At 37.6% G+C, this 20,258-nt stretch overlaps 1 protein-coding gene across 1 annotated transcript; it reads right to left on the bottom strand.

Moving 5' to 3' along the window:
* Positions 1-1,512: 1,512 nt before the first annotated feature.
* Cht (choline transporter) lies at positions 1,513-19,372 on the bottom strand. Its single transcript, XM_070309084.1, has 7 exons — positions 18,936-19,372; positions 17,538-17,891; positions 15,891-16,261; positions 13,927-14,231; positions 12,251-12,530; positions 10,499-10,716; positions 1,513-9,761 (listed from the first exon to the last, which is right to left on the bottom strand). The coding sequence occupies exons 3-7, from the start codon at positions 16,162-16,164 to the stop codon at positions 9,039-9,041; spliced, it is 1,800 nt and encodes a 599-aa protein (XP_070165185.1). The 5' UTR covers positions 16,165-16,261; positions 17,538-17,891; positions 18,936-19,372; the 3' UTR covers positions 1,513-9,038.
* Positions 19,373-20,258: the final 886 nt, after the last annotated feature.

Genomic DNA, 20,258 nt, shown 5'->3' with positions numbered 1-20,258 from the left:
TAGATATGAGCGCTTATAACGTCGTAGATAACGGAAGGGATCAACGATGAAGGCATCTCGTTGTTATCATCGAATATGTCGTCGATAAACGTAAGAGGCAATTGTACAGATGTATCTGTGAGGTCAACCGTGGAAACATTTTTATTTGGCAGCCGACAGGGAAAGCGCGCGAAGACGCAGTTCGTCGCATCGTAAATTCGCAAAATTTGTGCTAAAGATTTTAACAGCAACGATGGATTCTTGGTCGGGAAAATTGCGGACAAAGGATTATTCTAATATGGCAAGCGCGTTCCTGCGAATGGCCGAAGGAACAAGGCATCCATCTATTTTCTTTTTTTTACAATCACGGCTATGTTGTCTTTTCCATACGCTTCCAGAAAAGCGTCTGTTCGCGGATCGTTATTTCCGTCGATATCGAAAGATATGCCAGAAGCGGAGAAGAGAATAAAACGAACGAGACGAAGAAAGTTCGACTTTCCACATTCGGAGCCTGTAACTTATTTATTTTGTAAAGACGCTTTTTGTACTAATAATAAAGCCGCTATACGCTGATAAGAATTTCATCGAGTTATCGACTTGTTGTTATTTCCGTTCCAGTGTATTAAATAAAGAAAAAAACTAATACAACATATTTCTTCGGGAACATCATCTCATTTCATGTAAAACAAACGTATTTGAGAACTTTTTATTACTTTGTATACAAGCATTCATTATCTAGATCCATATTTCAAAATCGGAAAGCAAAAGACTCGATTTTTTAATCGTCCTTTTTTCTTCTTTAATCACACAATCATCTTTCTCTTCCATAAAATCTGTTAAAATCCATATATATACTTACGATTTATTTTGCCCATCAATTATCATAATGTCCGATGGAACTGTATCCGTCTCTCAACGAGAATTCGGCCATTTCTACATAAAGACGGAAAAGCTCGGCGTAAGGTTAGTCGGACAACACGGGCAAACGGTCGATTTATCGATTCTCACGGCTCAGATACCGGGAAGACATGAATAACTAAGAGCTCTCTTTCTATTCCTGCCGTTGAGCGTCTAAAAGCGCATATCGATATCGGGGGGCTCCGCCGCGACCGCGGCCGCGGCCACCTCGACGCGTGCCATGCCCTCTTCTTTCTTGATCACGGTCGTTTACAGGGGCCACAAAATCGAAACATGCAATGCATGGTTGTCGTGAAATTCTCAGATGCTGAAAGATTAATTCGGAGCTCGAGAGAGCTCCGGGTTTCTCGTTGTATAATCCAGATAAATATCACAGCTGCTTCTGCTCCCAGTTCCGTTTGTATTCGGTTATCAATCAGATTTATATCACATTTCCAAGACAATGAAAATGATATAGATTTATACAGTATACATATATAACAAAACTAAATTGACGTAATCATTTTACTAGCGTTTTCTTTTCTATTCTTTTTATTAAATCGAACAATTTTTTAAAATAATAATTATATAAGTAATTATTTTGCGATTAACAAATTAATGCAAATCGATCTTTCGTAGATTTTTTTCAAATTTTCCTTTTTGCTCTTCTTTAAAATTTAATTCTTCATATAGCGTAGCATCTCTGGAATAATTCTTGATCCTCCGAATACCAAAGTTCATGCTCTTTAAAAAATACAAAGGTTAACAACAGGATGGTATCACAGTCGCGACTCGAGACGAATTTAATCATATCTTTCTTAAAATTATTATTCACACAACAATTTTTTTATTATGTATAAGTTCTTAATTCTTCATCCGCAAATTTATAATTATGAAAAGGTTCTCTCATCTTTCTTCAAATATTGAATGCTCGAGTTTGGCTTATCTGCTCTTACGTTATTTCCTTGAGACGCTATTATGAAATATTGTTTACTCCAATCTTCGAAGTAAATAAACCAGTTTTATTTTTCGACTGACAATGAGAAGGAAAAGTTTAAACGGTACCAGATAAAGCTATTTTAAACTGTTGTAAATTATCTCATCAAGATTATAGAACGTCGCGACGTAATTGCCCATCAAAAAACATCCTTCCGACATTTTTGTACACCGTTTATTTTTAACATTTACAATCAACATTTCTTTCGTTTGTCAATTATACACGTATAATGTCTTATAATACAGTAACGCTTTTGTAATACATATGTATACATACGTAGGTATATTCTTTCAGGCAGGAAGGATAAGAGGATGGGGGAAAGGAGGGCGGAGAGGGGGGGGGAGAAGGGAGATGGAAGGGTCTGAGAGCCACCCATTTGCTTTTTTTATACATAATTAATAAATATTCTACGTTAGGTAGTCACTTCGTGCGTTTGGGACGCGTAATATTAAGTATAGGTTTACGCCATTTGTTTGGTCTCTAAGCGGTATATGTATAAAGTAATGGACGATTTCCGTTCGATCGGAGAGATCGTCCTCGTTAATCCTTATCAAGCTATCGATTCGCGGCCATCCGCATTCGTTTCTTTTTCCTTTCCTTTTCACACGATATAAAGTATTAGCTGATAATTCGCGGTTTTTTTTTTTGCGACGAATTGACGTCGCTCTACAAAGAATAAATCACTAAATATACACTACATTCAAATTTTTTCCAGATCAATTTGATTTTCTTTAGATCGAAGAATAATTTTCCAATCGAAGATAAAAGGAGAATAATTTTTTGCTGCAAAAAGCTGAAATGTATAAATGAGAGATTCAATGTATTAAATTAAATAAAAATGTCAATATTTATGATCATATAAATAATTCGTATTATTACTCGTGAAAATCCCTTGTATAAGAAAAAATGTAGAAAATTGCAAGCTTTGCATACTCTTTTGGCATTTATATTATATTCGCAATTTGAATTTTGGAAAGTGCTTGATTTAAACAATCTGGAATACAAATCATTGCGATACACGTGCGTCAACAGGATTTTCAAAACTCGACTCGCAACGCTCCTCGGATAAATGGCTTGTGCACTCAAAGTTGTGCATTCAAGAATTAAGAAGGGATACTCGTGGCTTAAAAGAAGCACGAGCACCTTCTTTCGCCTCGATTTTAAAAAGCGACAAACGCTTTCCAAACAGGATATATGTCTTCTATATACATATTTCATAGTGTTATATACCTTATTACGCGAATCTTCACTTTTTTTCTCCGCGACTAAATTATCTAATATATAATAGAGCACACTTTACGATATGTATAGGTTTCTCGTTGCATCGCTGATTACAACGTTGATTGATATGTAGATGATACGTGGCCGTCTTATGAGAGTAGCCTCATAAGCTATAATGTCTATTAGTTTTTTTCCGCGCTTTTGACACGCGACTTCTCCTCCTTTCTTAAATAAATTTGCGAAGAAGAACGATGAGAGCTATTTAGCACTCGACTATTGATCGATCTCGTTTCGAAACCCCAAACATCGATCGAGACAAGCAAATCGAGTTCGTCGTGACGCTCGATTAATAATGAGATCAATGTAAATGAATTTAAAATAATTACACTAAAATGTAATATATATTTTTTGCGAATGAGAATGAAAAACAAACATGAACAAAGATGAAAAAAGACGCAAAAATTCAAAAAATCACCAAATTTAGTACTTACATCTTGTAATCTAAAACTAAATTATGAAAGAATTCTCAGGAACTTTATAAGAATGTGAAAATACAAGATCTGAAAATTTCATGGGCTCAAAAATTTAAATCTACGATCAAAATAATTAAATTCACATGCCCATTAAAGTCCTTATTATTTCCAGTCATTTAAATTGAATTAGGAATAGGAGTATGCAGATTTTTATATTCCAAGATATCGAAAACATGCGAAAAGGACTATCTGAGATTGCTAAAATACGACTATACACTCTTCGGAAAACCCGCGCACAGCTGCCGAAAGGCTGAGAGTGAACATTGTGTACAAAAATAATTCGCGATACTTTCGTTCGTGATACTTTTGTATTCTGGTGCGAGACGGTCTTAAACATGGTTCATTGCACCGCGATACTTTCGAGTTTCGACAGAAATACAGTAAGGATAATAATTACGACGCTTCTCCTCACCAACGAGCCTCATTGTCCACGAGCGTCTCCGATTAGCTAGCCGGACGGGGACTCGTCATCGTCTTTAATTCGAGTGAAAGTCCGCTGAGTTTAATGACGAACGAATGGAAATGCACGGAGATGCATGCCACGATGACGAGCTTCTCGACTCATTCGTATATTCCCGTTTTGCAATTCCAGTCGCATATCGCGTAACGCGAGCGCGTCCTCTGTTCCTCTCTCGAACAAGCATCCTCGCGCTCGTAATTTCACTTGAAGATTTACCGAGCGGATAATATGTTGGCACGCATCAGGCATCAGGAGTAGCGGACTTGTGGCAAAATGCGGGGTATTCGTAAAAAGCCTCGGACACGCGGGTACCTCGATTTCATTGAATAATTTCGCGGATGAGAAGCTCGTGAACGAACAAGGTGCACGAATGAACGACGTAGCGTCACAAACGATTTAAATGATGTTCGCAACGTCTTTAGTCTTACGCGGAGAAAGAAAAACGATCGTAAAGAGTTTTTAAAAAGTAAAAAGAAAGATATTAACATTTCCAATACTTTCTGAAATAAATAATTTATAAAAATAGTAAAGATACGGAGATAAAATATACATAAAAATGTACATATTTGGGATAAACTTAGAATATTTTTTAGAATTATACATAAGGGATCTTTTTACTAGATTACTGTCGGTTGTTGAAGTACAAAAGAAGCTTTCTTTAACTCTCTTGATACTTGGATTATAAATACGTCACTCCTCCCCTTTTATCTTTCACACATACGATATTAAATTACTTAAAGCGCCTCCATATCTACCATCATTTAATAGTATCAATATTAAAATTCTGAGATCTCAAACATATGAGATTCTATATACTTTCATAGCTATTATTTGCTTACGAATTAACAATCTTGCACATTGAAAAATTTTAACACGGAGGCAAGTCTTACGTGAGTCTTATGAGCAATTTAACAAGCGAGCAATTCTGCTCTAACGAGAGAATAAAAAAATGTCTTTGCAAACTAGAAAAATATACTCGACTCACATATTGCTCTATAATAGAAATAACCGATATATATATATGCATCTTGTCTGGAAAAATGATAACTAGAGATATTTGTAAGCACGATGAATCTATCATTCACGCGGCGATGTAAGAAGAGAAACAATTAAACGATAAAATTCTAACTTAACCGCGTTACATGCGCAAAATTACCACATCAGAGACGTTCTTATCACAATTCATCGGGTGAGTAGGAACTAAGATTATACAAAACCGTTCTACTAACTACAAAATTATCTAAAGTATCTCATCCCATCGTTGCACGCAATGTCGCGTTTCGAGATTCGAGAACCGAGTACGCTTGTAATGTTGCAAAATCGAAGAGTCGTACTGTAACGCCGATCACAGAGACGGATCTGTAAAACACTTACGCATCTTCTCTCTATTACAGTCTTCTGTAACAATTTTCAGAAATATTTCAATTTTTTTTTATATTATTTAATATATCATATATTTTCATTTTAATCCCTCCCCCCTCCCTGCATTATACTTTTCTCCGAAAGTCATAGTCTAGTTTTAGATTTCCGCCTCTTGATGTCAGTCTCGAAACACGACGTCCTCATCCTTTGGCGTTAAATAATGATACAATACACATGAGCAATCAGGTATAACGAGCGTAATATTCTATATCTTTTCTAGGCAATTTATACGCGTATATTGCGTAGCATCTTCGACAATCGGCGCTATATATATATATATATATATATATATATATATATATATATATATATATATATATATATATATATTCATATATATGAACGACGTAACAAATGGATCCCCTCAAAATTAACAATGACGGCGATAGAGTGATCTCTAAACTTTCTGTTTTCTCATTATTCACTAAATTATCCATCTCTCTACATCGCATACATTTATATTATATACTATATGATAAACACAACACGGATCTGCGCTACGAGCGATCTGCCTGATAAAGTTTCGCGAGTCACGTTTAATGCACGTTAAATATAATAATATATTATAATACCGAAGATATATATAACGATAACAAATATTCTAAATACACAAATTATTAACTATTGACGAAAAGAATTTCAATACGTTTAATATGAAAATTTCAATATATCTATTAGAGATTATTCATTAGATTCCAAAATGTTAAAGAATAAATTTCGTAGAATAAATTTCGTGGAATAAATTTTTTACGAAATACAATATTACTTGATACTGCTTTCTTCTATTTTCCATATCGCATATTTTATACGACATAACATAAACACATTAAAATTCTCCATAAATAAAAACAATCTCTTGCATAACCGTTCCATTTAAAGAATGATCGGTATAATGAAATCGCGCATGAGTCGCGAAGAATCTGAAATCCTATGACGACCAGCCATATCATCCTCCGATGCCACCCGGTTCTAACAATGTATTTACATATGTATTTCTGTACTCTAGCATGTAAATGAATATATGCGTTTCTATGTATGTATGTACACGTGTCTTGTATATTCAACTGGGCGAAGCGAGGGAAGAACGATCGATTGCAAATACAAAAGCTTCGTTTTAGCTCTTCTTCTAACACCGACATGGATAGCCGACATTACAACGTACATTAACTAATTATAGCGCAAACTAATTGTAGTGAGAGACGTGATAGGATGGCATATTGGATGGATGGAGTTTTTTTTCTAACACGCCGAAGGAGCGTCGGTCAATCGATATTTATCGCCAGTACAGCGAAGAATGTCGAGAACATTATTGAATCTCCGTAATGGGGAAAAAAAAAATATCTAAAAAAGTTGTCATAAAAAATAATTATTTGCAAGAGAAATAGTAAAATATTTTACATTATATTGTATATCGTTGATATTGAATTATTTTCTTTATAATGATTATTATCAAGTTCTTTTGAAACAATGCGTCGATTTGAAAACTTGACATTTCTCGATATTATTATTATTATTGAAGAATTATTGAAACATCGACACACTATATAAAACGACAATTGTCGACATCTAATTTGACTATAAATAAAAATCATATTTTTATCGTACGTTTGTGACGCTAAATGTATCTGTCTGATTATCTCAAGTTTTTTTTTTTTTTTTAAAACATTTTCTCATATTTATTTTCTTAAATAATACAATAGATTGATGAGAATCAGATAGTTGTCTTTAGCACGAAACGCGCAAAGTATGAGAGGTATCAAGCACATACAATACATCCGCATACTCTTTCTCGACGTTTTATCTCACAACTTCTAAACACATCGATTTTACACTAAGCTTCAAGTTTCAATCCTATTAAATTTTTTTTTCGTATTAAGCGAAGATTGAAGTTGCATTATTTCATAGCATAGGGGTCAGAGATTGCGGTTAACCTCGCATTTAACGATAAATTCTCCTTCTCGTTCGTGCGTCCAATACACGTAAAATCGAGAGAAAGTACGCGATACGCTTATACGTTTATACGTCTATAATTCTATATAAACATGTTGGCCGTTCGGTTTAATTCATTTCTAACAAAGCAACCGCGCGATCGATCCAGCTCCAACGGGAACCTTTACGATTCTCGCGATTTTCTCGGATCAGGCAAATCGCTCATCACTTCGCGAGCAGCTTTTCGTTAAATTCTAAATATATATATATATACATATCTTTGTGTGTATATATTATCTGTATATATATACTTTTCTCCAAAAAGAAAACAAGGAAATCACTAGGCCTAATTGGCGGTGCGGGGTAGGGACGCCCGGTCCGAATACGCCCAAAGCTCCGACTTCCGGTTCGGAAACGATACGCTTATCCCCTTGTCGCTCGCGCTTACTTTTCCGGTCATCCTATCTTTATCTTTATCCATCTGTATCTCTTTGCCGTGTGTCTTCTTTTTCTTCTTCTCTCGCATTGTTTGAGTAGCAGGACAGAGAACACGAACGCGAGCGAACGCGGGCAGGTACAGATCGTTACACGGGCAGCAGTGCAAACATACACATTCAAACGCAAGCACGCAGCCACATACACGCATACACAAACACACACACACACACACACACACGTATTCACACAACACATACACACGTGCGCGCGCGCAAGTACGAAAGAAATTTCATGTCGGACTTACCGCAGGCCACCGGATTGTTGGCTTATCTCGGAGCTCCGTAGTCGTATAGGGCGGGAAAAGGAAAAGTGTGTGTGTGTGTGTGTGTGTGTGTGTGTGTGTGTGTGTGTGTATGTGTACGTGTAAAACGACACACCGTAAGTTTGCGTAAGTGGCTGGGAAAGTCCAAAAGTCGATTAACACTAGAACAATGCCACGGTAGGTAATTTATGTCACACTGACGGTTTTGTTCATCTAACAATAATTGGCGATAATTATATTCGTAATTCTCGGAGACACGTTGTTAGAGAAAGCAATGTTAGACATATGTATCACATCAATAAATTATATACGTTTCAAGATGCAAAGGAATGCGTGCAAAAACGAATTGGATGTTCTAGTATTAACTCTTAGCGAAAACAATTTCTTCCAGATAGAACAAAAAAAATTATTCGATAAATATATTTAGCAAATAAATATTTTAACAAATAAAGTATTTTAAAAATAACTGCGTAACTTTTAGATTGATAAATATCTTTAGCAAATAAAAGTGTTTTGGTACACATGTTTTAAAAATAGAGATCTATATATATATGTATATGTATAGTGTAATTTATCGAAATAAGATCCTCGAGAGAAAATAATAAAAATTTTCGACATGAAAGCAAGGCTCCGATTATGCTTGTCAGACTCTATTTATGCTATCAAGAAAACTCCTATGTAGACAGATTTCAATTGAAAATATCGGCGAAAAGAGAATATAATAAACAAAAGTAGAAGAAAAGAATTGGGAAGGGAAGCTGAGAAGAAGAGGAACGAAAGACAGAGACCCGCACCGCCACACTTATTGTTGGTCACAGCATCCGATCACGGAACCAGGACTTAGAACGCGGTGCTGGATTGCGGCTGCCGGGGCGCACCACCAGGCACGTGCGGCACCAGGTGTCCCCCGGTGCCGCCACCGCCGCCGCCGCCGACGACGCCATCCGGCACACCGCCGACCATCGTACATCCCGGTTCCATGTCGTAGTCCGGCTCGAGCGCAGGATTCACTCGGCCGTTCGATTCGTCCTTGCTGCCGTAAAGCCTTCCGACGCCCGCAGCTAGGACCGCCATCTGCTCGCCCTCGGCCGGGTCCGGGCCCACTCGCTCGACGTCTTCCGGAATGTTCACCACGCACCTAAAGACGTCGTAGCCCGGCGCAAGCCGACCGGTCAGGAAGGCGAACTGCGTGCCGTACGACACACCCACCAGAGTAATCAGCGATAACAGCATCGCCATCGTTCTGAACGGGAACATCTGTGTCGCCGACTCCTCGTCGTATCCCGGATAGTGAATCAGCGCCGGCAGGCCCATCATCGGCTCGCCGCCGCTGACACGCACCAGGAAGGCGATTATGTACGCTGATAGACTGCCGTAGGTGTTGCAGTAGTCCTTGAAATGAACTACCATCAGCAGTTGCGGGAACAGGATCACGTAGACTAGATCCGAGCACATCGACCAGAGGCCGTAGATCGATGGTATCGTGAGTGCCATCACGGTACTTAGCACACCGACCACGCCGATTCCCACCCGCATCACCCAGATGATCTCCATCTCCGACGCCTGCACAGGAGATCGCGGATCCGCGTCAGGGTCAGTATCGTCGTCGCCGGCGATAAACAAATAATGGAAACAACATCCCGCGAAATTCGTCGCAACCTTTTCTGTGTCGTGCATTACTTTTTGTCAATAATGCGATAACAATTGTCTAGTAGCGAGAAGTCGACGTTGTACGCTCGCGTAATATATTTTAAATAAAAATCAACACAATCGAACAGTGCATAGCTGGACGTAACATTTAAATGCGCAATTCAGGCATATGTAATATGCAAAGAGGAAAAAATAACATGTCTGTCGCAACAACTTGTTTCTATTGAAGAAAGATTAGAAATATATAAAATGCTGTTTTTATAATTAATGAAAGAATATCTCAACTTTTTGAAAAAACCTACTTGATCTCTTAAAAATAATTATAATTTATATACGAAAATATTTTCTTTGCAAAAAGTTAATATAGAAGATTAAATTATATAAATTGATGTGTTAAAAAATTAACAAAGGCGAGAACAGAGTAGTTGCAAGAATTAATTTGTGTCATAATATTCATAGTAACACGGAGACTTTGCATACAAGAAGCTCGTTATAAGGTCTTATTTTATACAAAGACACGCGTAAGAAATATGCCCCGACACGTGCGACATACTCGCGTCAAGAGGCATCGCTGTGCGCATAAATACAAGCAAGGTAAAAATACATATGAGAGGAAGAATGATGAGCGATATAATACCAGAAAAACTTACCCGCTGACGGAAGATCAATTTGTAAACGTTTCTAGCAAACATCGAACTAGCAGAGAGAATGCTGCTGTCCGCAGAAGACATCACCGCCGCCGATACCGCTCCTAATCCGAAGAAGGAAACGTAATCCGGTGTCAGATATTGCAGAACCAGTGGCAGAATCATGCTCGTCTCCGTTTCCGTGAAAGGATAAGGACCAGTGTATCCCGTCTCGTTCCAAGCTGCAACACCAGAATCGCATTTCTGATGACCGGCCAGTAAAAATTCAAGATACGAATATCTTTTATTTTCTTGTTATAATTTTTTCACGAGAAAAGTAATTTTTATGTCAAATATTATAAAAGATACTCAGGAAATCAAAATTTGATTGCGAAATAAATGATTGTATATCTTTTACGAGATATTAATCGTTCGTATTAATTTTTATATTAAATTAACGTAATTAAAATAATATATAATTCTTTAAATAATATTTCGTTTTTGAACAAGTTTTATTAATCCCCATTATGGTCATCTCACTTATCTTTATCCGATTTTGCGTCCACGAGGGTAATTTACTTTTTTATTTCTCTATTTCTCGTTTTCATCCGGCTAAGTGACATTCTTCTAATATTAATAAAGAACTATATTTAATATAGCTATTATATACACATATCAGCTAATATGTATGTAGCTAAAATAATATATATGGTATGTACATATAATACTCTAAAGGACAAATAAATAACAAGTTTACTCCCACATCGTTTCGATCTATATATCATTTGTTCTACCTATCTACCTTCAATTCTCTCTCTCTCTCTCTCTCTCTCTCTCTCTCTCTCTCTCTCTCTCTCTCTTTCTCTACATATATAGGTATCTCTTTCTCTTTCTTCTCGCCAGCCTGTGATGCTTCCGCAACATACCAATGCAGGATACCGAATTATTTCCGGCGACCTAGTCGCGCGTTTGCGTTGTAGCGGGCGAGTCGCATTACGACCCTCGCCCTCATGAAGGCAACGCCACATGGCAAGGTCCCACGCTATTGTACACGCTGCGGGGCACCCAAAACACCCCTCGATCGTCCGCGCCCTTCGCAACCATTTCTAGCCCCTCCTCGTTCGCCGACCGCGCCGCTTGTAAATACCAGCAGCTCTCTCTTTGTCACGCCACCAAATGTCAAGTAGCCTTCGAATGCGAAGAGAAGAGCGTGGGATGACAGACAGCCCGAGTTTCTCTAATTCGATCGTCTCCTATCGGAGGATGGGAGGCTCGCGAAGGGGACGCGTCACTGCACCCTCGAACGAGACGATGACGATCTCGGGGATGGAGAGGACGAAACGAAAGACGCCTCGTTTTATTATTAATATACCTAAATTGGGCTCTTTCTTATTGCCGAACCGATCGTTAAGATGTCTCCCTTCTCCGCAAAAAATGAAAAAAAAATGCCGCTTTATCAAATTAATGTCTACGCATTTTATTTAAATATTCATTTCAACATTTCGCTTATGTTTGTTCTATTTTAATATGATGAGATTTTCATATATGAAATAATGTATACATATATATATATATGAGAAATAAGACAGTTAGAAACTTGTCCCTTCTAAAAATGCGAGAGAATATTTAAAATAAAATTTAAATAAGTTTGAAAAAGGAATACGAGATACAGCAAAAATATCTTCTTCACAAAGAACAATGTTACGGCATGACAAATTAATGAAATCAGCCTGCCGCTCCAATTAATTAATTGGTAATTAAATGTATGGTACTCACGAGTTGCTTTGGCGATCGCTCCAATAAGAACGGGAGGAATGGCCATGAGGATGCAGCCCACGGCGGCAACGTAACTCAATATTTGAGCTCTCCCCGCGGTTTTCGAGGAGAGGACGCGTTGGAAGTATACTTGCCAAGGTATACCGCCAAATATCAAAAGTAAACCGTAATCCAAATAAAACCAATACTCCTCGGGCTTCACTTTGCCGATCCAATCAACGTCCATGGAACCAAGGGACTCTACCTTCGGATTCGCCCAAGCAAACGGGATACACATCCACTATCAACAAAAAAGCATTATGCTGCTTTTTACAAAATTGCATACATTGCATACGAATTGATATCTGTACCGATATTCTTGACACTTTTTAATCACTCGACGTCATGATTAGCAATATCTTTTGCAAAATTGTTAATCTTTAAAAAAAAAAAAAAAAAAAACACTAAATTAATTGTTTTAATAAAAAACATTAACAGTACTTAAAAAATATATATTATTTTATTATAAATAAAATAAAATTATTTACTCCACAATGACTAAAATTGTTATAAAAAATAAATAAGCATTCATTAATAAAAAATTAACTCTCTATCTATCTCTATATGTATACGAAAATATCATGACAAAGTAGCATCTATTTTACATAGAACTTTTCGATTAATACAATTAGAGAAAATAATTATAGTAATATAAATAAAATATATCTTAAAGATTCTTTATGATTCTCAATAAAAAAATATAAAGTTTTAATCTGGTTAAGATGCAAGCCATTCAGATTCTTTTTCTAGATAGAGCATCCATTTTTCATTACTACGATTATCTTCGAAAGGCCTGATATTATCGCGATTAATCACAGTTAATGAATGACGATCTCGTGATGGAGGAATGAGTTTGCATTCGGAAAGAGAAGTTGCGCAAAGCTCAAAAAACGAAAATGTCATAAATGAATTAAAAATGAGTTTATAATATGAAAATGTAATGTTAAAATTATATGCTTCGATACTCGAAAGTACAAGCATTAAATGTAACCTTTGTTAATTAATTGAACAGCGTATTATAAATTTAACACATCCATTTCTATTCTTATAATCCGATTCTTAATTTCAATTGACATATCTAAAATGATAAGATGTTTGAATTTGTAGAATTTTAAATCTGGCCGTATTGTATTAACTGAAGCCTCTCCGACAGAGTCTTGCAGAGATAATAGCTCGATAACATTCTTAATGGTAAACGGGTCACTGCTTATACGTCATCGTGTATATAAATTTGGTAATATAAACGCTCGCAGTAGCGGGGCCACGATATCGATCAGCTCGTATTGTACCGGAGGCTCGTCCGACCGTGTCCATTGCACGAGATCAAACAAACTATAGATAAATTTATCGAAGTTTTGCTCTACTTGAGATGTAAAAAGAGACGTGCAATAGTGTGCTTAACGATATGATAGAATACGAATTTATTTTTGATATAATTTTAAATGGATTTTTCATTTCTCGATAAAATTTTATATTTATAATTTATTAAATACATGTATAATCATTCTCATGTACATTTAGATAGTTGTATATCAAGATTGTTTGAGAAATATATATATATATATATATATATATCGAGAGATCGAAATGTCAAGTTATACATTTTTTACGTAATAATTACAATTGCAATTGCTTACCAGACCGATGAATATGCAAAAGAGCTGAATGACGTCGGTGTAAGCAACGGAGTAGAGACCGCCGAAGAGGGTGTAGAAAACTGCGATGCAAGCGCTCAGGATGACAGAGGTGCCCTGGTCCATGTCGATGATGACCGCCAGCGTGGCGCCAAGGGCTGCGAGGATGCCCGCCGCCCAGAAAACCTCGCCGAAAAGGGCAGGCAAAAAGAGGAGGCCCCCCATCCGCTCCCCGAACGCGTCTTGAAGCGGATCCAACATCGTGACATACCCCTGCTGTCGCATTTTGTTCGCGAAGAAAATACCACCTGAGACAGAATCATTGACATCATTGAGAATAACGAATCGCTAACACAATTTCGATTAGTTTTATTAGATACAAAATGTTTCGGAGAATTTTTAAACAAAAGAATAAAATAAACAAAAAGCTCCTACGAAGATACGTCTCTAAAATTCTCGATCGTTAAAGAAATAAAATTAATAAAACTATTTACATTCTAATTAAAGATAATATCTCATGATCGAAAAAAATATATTTGAATTTCACTAAAAAAACATTTTCTCTCTTTATTTTATTAGTTTCTGTCTTTATGTGTTTTATTCCAAGTACATTTCAGCTTGGATAATCTTTAACGATCGTGTCAAGTACGCCTTTGAAGCAATTTATTCTTTTAATACAAGACTATGGCTTTCGCGCATAAATAAATTCGATTTCTTTTCTATAGATGGTTTACACGAAGAAATGCTTCGTTTTCTAAATAATCAAAAATAATTCGCTGAGTTATATCGTGAAAGTCTAACGCTTGATCATTCGTTTGATAATTCTTTTTAATCATCTTATAATAATGTTAGTTGTTCCGACAGTTCTTTAATTAAATTTTATATAAAAGAATAAAGAATAAAGTATGTGCCAAATAAAAAAATTTAATTTGATGTATTACAATTCAAAGTGAGAAATCCATTTTTCAATTTTCTCGGTTCCATAAAAATTGAAAAAAGTAGACAAAAATTTAGTAAACGAGATTTCGAAAACTAGAAATTTGTACTTCGAAAAAATTTATTTATACATTTTTTTATCAATGTTTTATTCGACGATCATTCATAGATATAGATACGGCAAAATTACGCTTTCAATGGACGACTTATAGTCGCGTTTATTCTTTGTCGAGGTCGTTCGGCTGCGGGCGAGACATTGGTAACAAACTTATCGCCTTTATATGTGCAAGAGTGCCGATAGCAAACATTTTGCTGGCTGTCTGTTATATTACAAGAATTCTATTGTCGTAACTCGTGACCATAAGCATTTCTGTCCAACGTCGTATAAAGAAAGCCGTGCCATCGATCGACAATCTCTCTCTTCTTTCGTTGGTCTTTGCGCGAGCTTGCGATTATAAACTCCACCTGACTGATTAAGATGAGCTTATACAGTACGTCGTAAAAAAAGTTTCGAATGCGTTTCTATACCGCGTATAGATAATGGCTATTATTAATATTTCTTTACCAATTTCCTAACTTTGACATACGATAAATTACCAAAACAGGATCTACAAGTCAAGAAGTTTGCAATTTAAGGAAAATGTATAAATTAATTTATAAATTTTTTTTGCTCTTCAAATTGCAACTTTTCTCTTTTTCGAGTTTTACCTCTCGTTCATCATTTATAGAGAAAAACATAAGATACTTGTTGTAAACGAAATAAAATTTATTTTTTAAGATATTTATGCAATGTGCGTATTGGAAATATAATATGTGTTCTCGAGATTACATATATTGTACATACCTTTCGTCCAAATATTTGCCTAACTTTCACGTAAAAAAATTTAAAAAATACAGTAATAGCATAAATTATTTTCTCTTGTATCCCGGAGTACCAGATATATCGTATGTCATTAAGAAGTTAAGGGTCAATGTATATCCGGATGTAACGAATAAGTAGCGGAAAAGGCCGAAGCGCATTTTAAACTCACCGAAAACGAGACTGAGGGCATATCCGAAGGGCGCCTGACACCAAATTAGACCCTTCGTGTAGATCGCCTCGGCGGTGCCGTTGATGTAACCACCGCCAACCCAGGTCGCCGTCATCGTGAATATCCCGACGAATAGCCCGATCGAGCGACCGGCTAGCATGACCTCCTCCTCGGAGTCGTTGCCCGCTTCCTTCTTCCTGGCCGCCCATATTCCCACGCCGAGAATCAGCAGATAGAATAAAACGATCGAGACTACCCCGGCGATATTAATCATCTTCGGGGAGTAGAGGTCCACCGGCGCGAGCTCGAGCTGACGGAGACGTAGGTCCGAAAAGTTCGGCGGGTGATCCGCTTTAGGATCGTCCGGATATCTGAATTCATACAATTTTTAACAAATTTTTACTTTTTGAAAATTTTTCTGGCGGAAAAGAATTTGAGAAAATTTTGCAATATTTGGATCCTTATCTGATAAAGTCAAATAAAAAAATGTAATAGCGTGGCAAAAAAAAGAAATATATATATAATTATATATCGCGCTTGGAGAATATAAATGTTATATTAATATTAGTGAAAAGACTGTGATGAGTCAAAAAAAGATATCGTAAGAATAAAAATTATATACTTTTCTTTTTAAAAATTATTATTTTAAAATTAAATATATCATCTATCACTGAATGAATTTTGTCTATTAAAAAACAAATTTGTAATATATCGTGATGATTTAATCGCTTGCTTTTTACAAACTTGCTTAATAAGAATTGACCTTTTGAACTGTGACAAACTCTTTCTTCACAGTGCAATGCAATCTTGACTGTTAAAGCATGACAAAAAAAATATAGGCAAACGGATTCTCTTTCTTTGTTCGCTAGCAAATGACGGCTAATATCATCGCGGATGCAAAAGCTTCAGCGTGGGTTTTACAAAGAACTTATCAATTTCGCGTAGAGAGTATTAAAGTCTTCCGCTTGATTAACACCGTGGCCGTCATGCTCGCGCCCAACAAGTGCAGCTAAGCGCAAATATTATGTTTCTACCCGAGGGGCATTTAAATCGCTCGAGCGAGTTCACCCTCTAATCCTGTTAGGCGCGGTCTATCCGAGGCATCGCGCAGCTCAGCTTCAAAAAGGCACAACTTTGATTAAATACAGATACGTATTTACGCAGAGATGTAATATGGAAGAAAATCTTTTCTTTACAAAAAAAATAACTTTTTTAAATTTGCACGAAGAAATGCAACTCTCTCTTATCGAATTATATCAAATGTATGCATTCTAAGATAAGTATACGAATTGAAAGATAATGTTCAAATATTCGAACTGCGAAGCGAGATCGATAGAAATAAAAAATCGTTTTTGCTAAATCATTTCGCGAACAAATAATGTGTTAAAATCGATAGATAGCAGAGAATCAGTTTGTAAAATATCTGTGTACTCCCTATAAAGCGCAGGATTGCCAAGAATTTCTTTCACGAGACAGACTCCTTCCTCAAGAACATGAATAAGATCAAAGTTTTCAATATATTATTAAAGTCGTCGTATGACGAAGTTACAACAAGGAAATTTTTAACTGGCGAAAAGCACATCAGTATGCTTATCGCGAGAAAAACCCCGATGATCATCCGCGACTATAGATAGAGGGAGAGTGTACCTTTGAAATCCCCGCGAAGTACAATCACGCAACAGCGGGGGGCAGCCTCACACGGGCACCGGCGGCATGTCCCGATGATGGTGCTTCCAGGCGACCGACGACGACGCTGGGTTGGAGTTTGGGGGGCAGCAGTCGCCCCACCGGAGCGAGGTCTTCTGGGAGGGGCTATTCCTTGTCCTAAACGCGAGGCCGCCCATGGGCGCTGATGGCCATCGATTTTCACCCAACTCACCGAGCCCGCTGCTTCCCTGTCTACCTGGTTTCTTCGTTTCCACCTTCCCCCTTCGCCTTTCTTCTACACCCACGGCACCGGCACCGATCGCTGGGATCAGCACGGTTCTTCACCTGGAAAAACTAAGATTACCTAACCTTATTATGGCTATTCGACACGAAAGAACGGACGAGCAAAAAAAGTTACCCAGAAAAGGCCTTATTTTAAGACAAAGAGATTCACCGAATATTTCAATTACACGTTTAAAGCAACGTTTGTATCAAGATTATTTAATTAAATTGACAAAAAAAAATCGTTTTATCATCGCCAAGTACCTTCTAATTAACCATAAATCTCATATTTTTAAAAACTTATCGTTTATATTAATATCACGCGCAAATTGTGAAAAAAATGTTGAAGTTTTTGATTACGTGGAAATATCAATTCTCTTATTGTATCAGAAAACTTTCGGGCATATGATGAAAGATCGCTGTTTTTAAATAATCGTCTGTTATCAGTCATGTATTTTCCATGACATTTCACTTTTAATAAATTTTTCTTCTCTTTTATGTAAATAATATATTTAAATTCATTTCGACAAAATTAAAAAAAAAAAAAAATTTACCTCTTGCTTTTTTCTTATATACTTTAAGGTTGATTATACAGGTCATTCTGGAAATAGGCAAATGATGAGATAAGCAAAAGTTAAAATTAATCGACCATCTAGTTGATCTACAAATGTTTAAAATTTAGCTATAGTTTATCAATGTAAAAACAAAGCTAAAGAAAAGAGAAATGGAGAATTTGATAAAATTATGACGCACGATAAAATTCGTTCCACACAAGTGTTACTCTAGTCACATGTTTTTAAATCTGTGCAAGAATACATATATACACTTTTATTTTTATTTACAGATTTATATAAATTATATTTTAGTGCAAGTGTGTATTTTGAAGCTGATCGATAAACACTTTATAGCGTTACAGCATTGATCGAAACTCGATTGTTTTGCATAAGCTATAGTTATAATGAAGCGTATGGCAACTTTTATGCAGATTAAAATGATACGACGGAACAATTTTTATCCTTAAATTTTCTAGCGAATAACCTTGCTTCAGAATAACAATTCAAATTCACCATTTACCGTAAAGATCGCACGAGACATTACAAACGTGCAATTACTTACAAGCAAGTCCCTTGCGCCTTTCCCGAACAGCTCTCCCGATTTCTGCAGGAACCCAAAAGGTAGCGACCCAAAAAGTAGCCACCGCGACTACCTCATAATACGTGGGACCAGTTCTTAGCGCAGGCCATCGGTAAGCCAGAGTACCAGTGATCAAGTCGGAGGAAACCCGGCGACGAAGACGGGGTATAGAGTCGGCGTCACGTGACGGAAAGCGCAATTACCGGTCCCGAGGACGGCGTGCTGGATCGATCGAACAGATCGGCGCGTCGTTCTCGTCGACGTAACCGTGATCGTGATTCTCGCCGCCGCCGTCGTCGTCGTCGTCGCCGTCGTCGTTTTCGGAACGACGCTGCCGTGTACGCCGTCGTCCCGAGCAGTCGCGGAGGCTACCTCGTACTGAGGCGGTCGGCCGTCTGCCGTCTCGCGCGAGAATCGTCGTCAACAACGAAGGGAGGGCACTAGTGGTGTGATATTGATTCAATCCCCGTGACGTCACGAGCGCGGCGTCGCGCGGGGGTGCGCAGCGCCCGTGTCACCCCGCCATCTCCCCCGGCCCGAAACCATCCTCTCGCGTCTCGCCGCGCTCGTCACCCGTTCACCCCTTACCATCCCCCTTACCAGGCTTCCTTCGTTCCTCCGCGAACTCAACGCCCCCTCCGGGGGCGAAGCGGGGGGCGTGGACTACCCCAAGCTGGCCGCCGCGAGTCTGCGCCCCCGACCGCGTCGCGATGCTCCCCCGCGACGAAGAGAGATCGCGCCCTCTCCCTCTCCCCCTTTCGCGCGGCGAACGGATGAGCGGAAATTCGGGGGGAGGAGGGTGAACCACGAGTTTGTGCAGGAGATGAGAAGCCCCCGCTAATATCGCTCTCTTCGGAGCGCGTTATTTCCTGGAGAACGCCACGTATGCGTTGGTTGATCTTTTTATTCGCCAAGAATCGAGCGAATCCGATCAAGCCCCAGCGATTTTCCTCAAGCATATATTCTCCACAGCTAACATTAGATGGTAGAAAAAAGGATTCATTGATATCGTTGGAATTGAAATTTCATGTTGGACATTAAAAACTCTTTAAACCTCATTTAGAGCGGAATAGCAAGACCTGTTTGTCAGAAAATTTAATGACTTTTTAATTAAAAAAAATATATATATAATATATATATTTTTATTATATATATATATGTATGTATAGTAGGTTACACACATACACACACGCGCACACGCACACACACATACACAAATGTTTAATAAAAAGGATTATTAAAAGCAATTATGGTATACTGCGCAACGTGTCACAAACGAAAAATTTCTTTATAAATTCTTCAATA

This window comes from Polyergus mexicanus, unplaced genomic scaffold (genome assembly GCF_030449975.1).
Source record: "Polyergus mexicanus isolate NDT 795.1 unplaced genomic scaffold, iyPolMexi1.0 SCAF_16, whole genome shotgun sequence".
NCBI classification, from domain to species: domain Eukaryota; kingdom Metazoa; phylum Arthropoda; class Insecta; order Hymenoptera; family Formicidae; genus Polyergus; species Polyergus mexicanus.
The sequence above is the reverse complement of the archived record's forward strand: the minus strand, read 5'-3'. Positions and strand labels throughout refer to the sequence as shown.